General features: G+C 45.4%; 1 protein-coding gene across 3 annotated transcripts in view; it reads left to right on the forward strand.

Moving 5' to 3' along the window:
* The window catches only part of TRAF3IP1 (TRAF3 interacting protein 1), a 106,961-nt gene that overhangs the window by 9,232 nt on the left and 91,190 nt on the right, over positions 1-6,539 (forward strand). For all 3 annotated transcript variants that reach the window (XM_036768779.1, XM_036768778.1, XM_036768777.1), the window contains exons 4-5: positions 3,988-4,131; positions 4,261-4,734. In XM_036768779.1, the coding sequence (XP_036624674.1) occupies positions 3,988-4,131; positions 4,261-4,734 (618 nt within the window). The remainder of the gene's footprint in view (positions 1-3,987; positions 4,132-4,260; positions 4,735-6,539) is intronic.

Genomic DNA, 6,539 nt, shown 5'->3' on the forward strand with positions numbered 1-6,539 from the left:
TTGGATTCCAGTTACATCAGCCCATGAGGGAAGAATTGAATGCAGCCGGTGGAGGTGATTTTTATGTTCCCCGAGTCCAGCCCCGTTGAGAGCATTAGGAGGTGTGAGGGGGGACAGACCTCACGTGCAGGAGACTCACATCTGGGGCCATGGTTAGCATGGGCTAGCCAGATGGGGCTGGGTTTTTCTTCAGGGGAGTGAAGAAGAAAATGTAAATGCTCGCTAGTTAGAAAAAGAAAGTGTGATGGAATACAATGTCATGTGTGAAGGGGAGCATTAGTAAAGGAGGCCATGGCTGTTGGCTGTCTGGAGTGATGTAGGATTATGTAGCCATAGCAACTTTTTGAAAAGCTTCCTGTCAACAAGCTTTTGGTTCCCCTCCCATGAGGCCATGAGTTCTGTGGTAGAAACCCAATTCCAAAAGCTTTGAGACACTTCATACAGAGACAAAAGCAAAGGAATCATTACCTTCAGCTAAGGAAATACAAAGTATATACATCAAGGAGAGAAGTCATTCAGTCTTGGCTGTCCCCTGTGCTGCTATAATCTGCTTACTGTGGGCCTCTGTTTCTTTACCTGAAAAATGAAGAAGGTATGGGACAGTCTTGGGCCCGGCCCTCTGTGATTCTAGTTAATGTACAAATTTAGAGAAGTCAGCAGCTAGCACCACTGAATGGTCCAGACCCTGAGTGCTGTGGGAGAACTTCAGTGGAGGGAAAGGTTTCTGGCAGGGCCAGATAGGCCCGCACAGAGGAGGGCCCCTTGGGCATTTGTGGCTCTTGTATTTATCCCCATTGTGCAACTTGAGCTCACATGGCAGCCCCACCACGGCTGTGCAGCTCGAGCTTGCATGGCAGCCTCCTCAGGGCTGCATAGCTCTCAAGGCTGCAGCTGCCCTCTTGGTCTCTGATGCCTCACCTCCTGCTTGGTCTCCCTGCCTCCTTCTCCCTTTTCCAATTTCTGCCCCACAAAACTGCCCTAAGCATCTCCCTAAAGCCCAAATGGACTGTGCCACTCACCAGGTCCTAGTGGTTCTTGGATCCCCCAAACTTATATAGTCTGAACTACAGTATCCCCTTTCTGATTTCAGACCTTTTGATGTTACTTCCCCTGAGGCATTCTGGGCTTTAGCCTGCTGCCTATACCTAGAACTTCAGCTTCTTTCAAGGCTCAGCTCAGGGAACATTTCCTCCAGGAAGCCTTTATGCTTTTCTCTCTTCTTAAATAACTTAGCTGGGTGTATGTTTTATTGCCCTGGTAACGTATAGGTGCCTGGGAGACTGAGATGGTTTTGTCTTGTCTCTGTACCACCAGGGCCTGGCATAGCACCTGGCACATTGGCAAGGGCTTCATCAAGGTTGGGTGAGCTGTGCCTTGCCAGCCAGGCCCAGTTCATGCAAGTGTGGGTGTGGTGAAGAGCCCTTGAAGCCTCATCTCCTGGTGGCCACAGGCCTGAGTCACTTGGGCTGTTTCATGTGGGTATAAAGCAAGACAAGCATCTTTTCTTTTTCTTTTAGATTCATCTCAATGTCTAGATGAGTGTGAGGCACATAGTAGGTGCTCGGAAAGTATTTGCCTCCTGGAGAGCAGCCTCCCCTTGTGCCTTAGACGGGAGATGATATCTGTTTTTCCTTAGAGCCTCCTTTCTTACATAGAGAAGGAGATCTCCAGTCTCTTGGTTGATGGGCTCTAATGCTTAGTGCACACTTTGGGGTCACTTGAGGAGTCACTAAGCCCAACAGGCTTGAGAGGTTGGTTGCATAAGTAGTATTGTAAGAAATAATCATCTTACCAAGAATTCTACCTGGCCATGAGTGAATTTAGAAAAAAAGATTTTTATTTCACTTTTTTTCTGATTGGCCTTTAACCTCTTGTGAAAAAGGGTCTCTTCATAGGCTCAAGCATACCTTAAGACAGTTACAAAAACTTTTTTATAACCATCCTGATCGAATTTCCCACTGGTCACCATTTCTGAGTTTACATCCAATCTGAACACCTAAATGCCACCCCTCTTTTATCCCTCATTTTGGTCTTCATTTTCTTTATACTTTATTTAATAATTGCTTTGTCTGCATCAGATAGCATGAGAAAGGAATTTTCTCAATTGCTGAGAGAATTGACAAAAGCTGTGAGCCCAAGATTCTGCCTAGGATATCTACAGTAACAGTCCCTTTATCTGAGAAGGCTTCTGAGTCTATGGGCCCCATTCTTGTTGAGCCACACCTAGGCTGTTTTTCTTTATACACACTGGCAAAAGGCCTTCTCAGAACAAAAGAAGAGCCTGCTTTTAGATATGCTGATTATCAGGTGGCCAGCATCCCCCACTCTACAGGCAGTTTTGTCTCTTAAATTAGCCACCAGTATGACTTCAAATCATGTTTCATATAATTTCTGTGGAAACAAAATTCAATCGTCCCTTTCATTTTACTGACAGGGATGCTGAGACTCATGGAGATGAAGCAGCTTGTCTTCCATGGTCACACAGCTAGGTAGGGTATGGGAAGGCAGAAGGCCAAAGCCGGGGCTCCTCACACCAAGTCAGCATCATTCTGCTCTCCCAAGCTTGTAAGTTTGAGTCAGCTTGGGGCACATAAAACTTGAACTCAGGGCAGCGTTGGTACAAGCGTCGCTCTTTTGGCCTCTCCAGCCATCCCCTTCCACACTCTGTGAAGCTGTCCTCTGTGGAATTTAGGGCCCTTTGTTGGAGCTTTAAGATTCCAAGGTAGCATTTGGCCCTTAGAGCTGCAGGGAGAGGTGATGGCAGCTTGTCTAGGCTGGACCAGTCCTCAGGTGGTCTGTCTGTAGCATATGAATTTCTTTCTGCTCTCCAACCCTGTAATCTCCATGTCATCTCTATTTCTGGAGCACATGCTTTCTTTTCATCTAGATCGGTAGAGGCCTCCCAACACCAAGGAGTTTCCCCATTGGTCTCACTGGTGATTTGGGTGGCCCAGGCCATCCATGGCTTCACAGCCTCACTGACTGGCCTTTGTCCTTCCACCAGTTTGGCTCAGAGAGTCCACCCAAAGTGCTAAGAACTTTTCTCAGTTTCTCTTGGTGTTGAAAGGATTTCTCTTCACCATAGGAAAGACCATGGCCTGGCTTGCCTTGTGAGGTAGTGAGCTTTCTGACCTTGTCAGTATTCAAGCAGAGACTGAATGACTATTGACCATATTGCAGAAGGGATTATTGTTTTATAAGTCTATGAGTGTAGGAGAGAGAAGATGCTCTTTCTAAGTAACCCAGTGCAAGATCTACTGTACAAAGATCTAGACAATGCCTCTGTGATATCTCTAGCACGATGTATCTGCCAGGCACTGTGCTGGTATGGGTAGGTATTTCACAGTACAAGCAAAACAAAACAAAACCAAAGGCATTTAGTGTTAGGGATCTGGGCCTTGGGCTCTCAAGCTTGTATTTTCTTCGGTGATTTTGTTATTTTATTTTACTGAAAGGTCTATAGGATCTTGTGCTTTGGTAGAAAGAGCCCCACACTGGGGGGCCATGCCCCAATGTCTTTGCTTTCTCGCTGTGCAGTCCTGGGGGAGTCGCATCACCAGCCTCTGAGCCTGGGCCTCATTTGGAAAGTGAGCATAGTTACACTCTCTTTGCCTATTTCCCAGGGTCCTTGTGAGGGTCACATAAGAGATAGATATCAGGACTGGATTTGATTGATTATTTCATTGGCATTGGGGCTTCCTGGAAAAGAAACTCCCTCTCCCAGTGTGAGTTGGTCCCTTCTCTTCAACTTTAAAGCATTGCCCAGAATGCTGGAAGGTGAAGTCATAGATCAGCTGGGGCTTGAACTGAGCTCTATCCGCGATGCCACATGACCCTTCAGGGAGTTAAGGAGGTGTGCTTTATACTTCTGGAGCTGGGCAGGGGCTAGGCTCACCAGCTGTGGTGAATGCTCACTTGAAAGCTGTTGGATTTGCTAACTCTCTCATTTTAACTTTTCCTTTGACTTCATTCCTTTTGGATCTGAAGCTCTCAAGCGATGATGCTGTGAAAAGAGTTCTCGCTGGAGAGAAAGGAGATACGAAGGGAAAATCTCCTCTCACCTCAAAAGCCCAAGAGCTGGATAATAAGGAGTTTAAGGAAGAAGAACTACGGATTCATAAAGAGAAAGAGGTAAACAGGAGCCCCCATTCTCTCCAAAGGGAACCTGGAAGTGTTCCAAAGAACCTGAGGACTTTGGGGGAGCACATGACAGACTTGCACACTTAGACTTTATTAACTTTTATTTATTTATTTGTTTAGGAGAGAAGGAACTCTGAAATCAAAGACAGAAGCACAAGCCGAGAACGCAAACAAAGAGAAGAGTCTAAAGATGAAGAAAGCAAACAGAGAGAAAAGGACAGAGACAAAGAACGAGAGAAGAGCAAGGACAATGACCGGGAGAGACACAAAGATCTAGACCGGGACAAAGTGAGAGACGGGGAGAGAGACAGAAATAAGAACAGAACCAAGCAGGAACGAGAGAGAGAGAAAAGCAGAGACAAAGACAGAGGCAACAAAGACCGAGAGTTAGAACGAGATAAGGACAAGGACAGGAAGAATGATGGCGTGAAAGAAAAGGAGAGGTTGAAAGAAAGGGAGAGAGAGAGGGAGAGAGATAGAGACAAGGGGAAAGAAAAGGACAGGGAAAAACGAAGAGAGAGGCTGAAAGATGGGGAGCACTCAAGGGAACATGAAAAGGAGAAAATGAAGGAGCAGGAAAAACCAGAAAAAAAGGTAAGAACCTTTACAGGGCTGGCCATCTTTGGGCCTCAGCTTTGGAAGAGTGAGGTGGGCCTGTACACAATGGAGTGTCCATGAAGTCAGCTTTCCCACCTCTGCTTTGGGCTGGGGGACAATGCATGGTCCTGGTTAGGCATGCTTTAATGGTAGAACTCTTAGGCTCGTTGAGACTAGGACTTGAGCTAGGTCAGTCTGATGTGTGTCATAGCCCATGGCATTGTCACGGTGTGAAGTGTGTGTCTAGGTCTATAAACCTTCATCTCTGTCTTATCTTTGATTTAAAGTTAGAAGACCTGAGTGCTGCTGGTTCCAGCTCCAATGCTGCTTATCATCATGGCAAGTCATAGAATGTCCCTGAGCTTCAGGAAGGTCTTGGACTAAGTCACCTCTAAAGGTCCTTCCACCTCAGATCATCAGAAGAGGTCTATACTGTGTTTGGTGGCAAAGGTTTCAGTGGTATACTTTGTATTTGTACTTGACCTTGGGCTATTAGGGAGATTGTTTTTTTTTAAGGCAGCTGACAAATAACAGGTGTCATTTAACTGGAGGTCTTGGGGATTGAAGTAATTTGACTTATTAATCTAGCTCAAATGTAGTTAAACGCAACATGGAAGACGTTAAAAAAATTCAATCTGTGTTGACTTCATTACCCTGGGAGGTACGGTGCAAAGGACATTATGGCTTTTGATGTTTCGTATTTTGTCTCAAGATTATCTTTCTGAACATCAGTTCCTCCTGTAGGGCTGCGATTTAATTAGAGAATTTTGAGATCACCTCAGCCAGTCATTTCATTTCCTAGATGGAGAAACCATGCAAGCTCCCACAGGAAGCTGGGCCTGATCATCACAGAGCCCACGTGCTCCGGGCCCCTGGCCCTGCGCTGCTTACGCCGTTCTGTACTGTGTTCCTCCTGTGTAGATAGCAGAGGCCTCAATGAGTTTATGGTCACTGTGGGACAGAACCCGGCCTGGCTAATTCCTTTATGTCAGTCCTCAGTCATTCTTTTGCCCTTCATTTCCCTCTCTGGTTTTTCTTTTCCTTCTAAAGCTGGAGTGGCTTTGTGTTTGTTTTTGGGTAATTTAGTTGAATTATTGTTTGTTTAAGATTTTACTGTTTCCCTAAGAGACCAGAAATTTTGCTTTTAAATATTTCCTTTCATATGCCTCTTGAAAAAAGGGCCTAGTGTTATGTTTTATAAAAACCTGAGGTCCGTTATGACTTTTAGGATTTATAATTACTCTCACATGTTCCTCATCCTTTACTCTCTCTTTGAAGGTGGCCTCACATATGGCTAAAAAGTGCCTTCACTGTAATGGATGGCATTTTTCAGAATGTAGTCAGTGAAAAGAGACATTTTTCTTCGGCTCTTTGAAGTAACGACTCGAGATGAAGGCCTTCTAGGGTTCCTTTAAGGGACCGACTCCCACATAACCAAAAGGTTCCCTGCATTTCTGTAAACTAAACTTGGGCCAGTCGGAGCTGGAACATGCTGCCTGCATTAGCCATTTCTGTTGTGAATAGCTGTTTAGAAGCTTTGAGGGAAGGCTAGAAGCAAGGTCAATTGTCATCAGCAAGGCTTACATGGTCATTTAGAGACCTGTACTGGGTCATGTGATATAGGGGGCATTTTTAAAAGAAGCTTAGTGAGGGTTAGATTTTATATTGTATGTCTTCTTGGTGTTTACTTGGTCTTGCCTGTTACTGCTGTTGGCACTCAGAACCCCAAGAAGGACGTTTTTCTGAGGTAAGGATGTAGATCATAGGACTCTTAGGTTCATAGTAGCCTATGAGATTGGTAG

Source organism: Trichosurus vulpecula, chromosome 7 (genome assembly GCF_011100635.1).
Source record: "Trichosurus vulpecula isolate mTriVul1 chromosome 7, mTriVul1.pri, whole genome shotgun sequence".
In the NCBI taxonomy this organism is placed as follows: Eukaryota; Metazoa; Chordata; class Mammalia; order Diprotodontia; family Phalangeridae; genus Trichosurus; species Trichosurus vulpecula.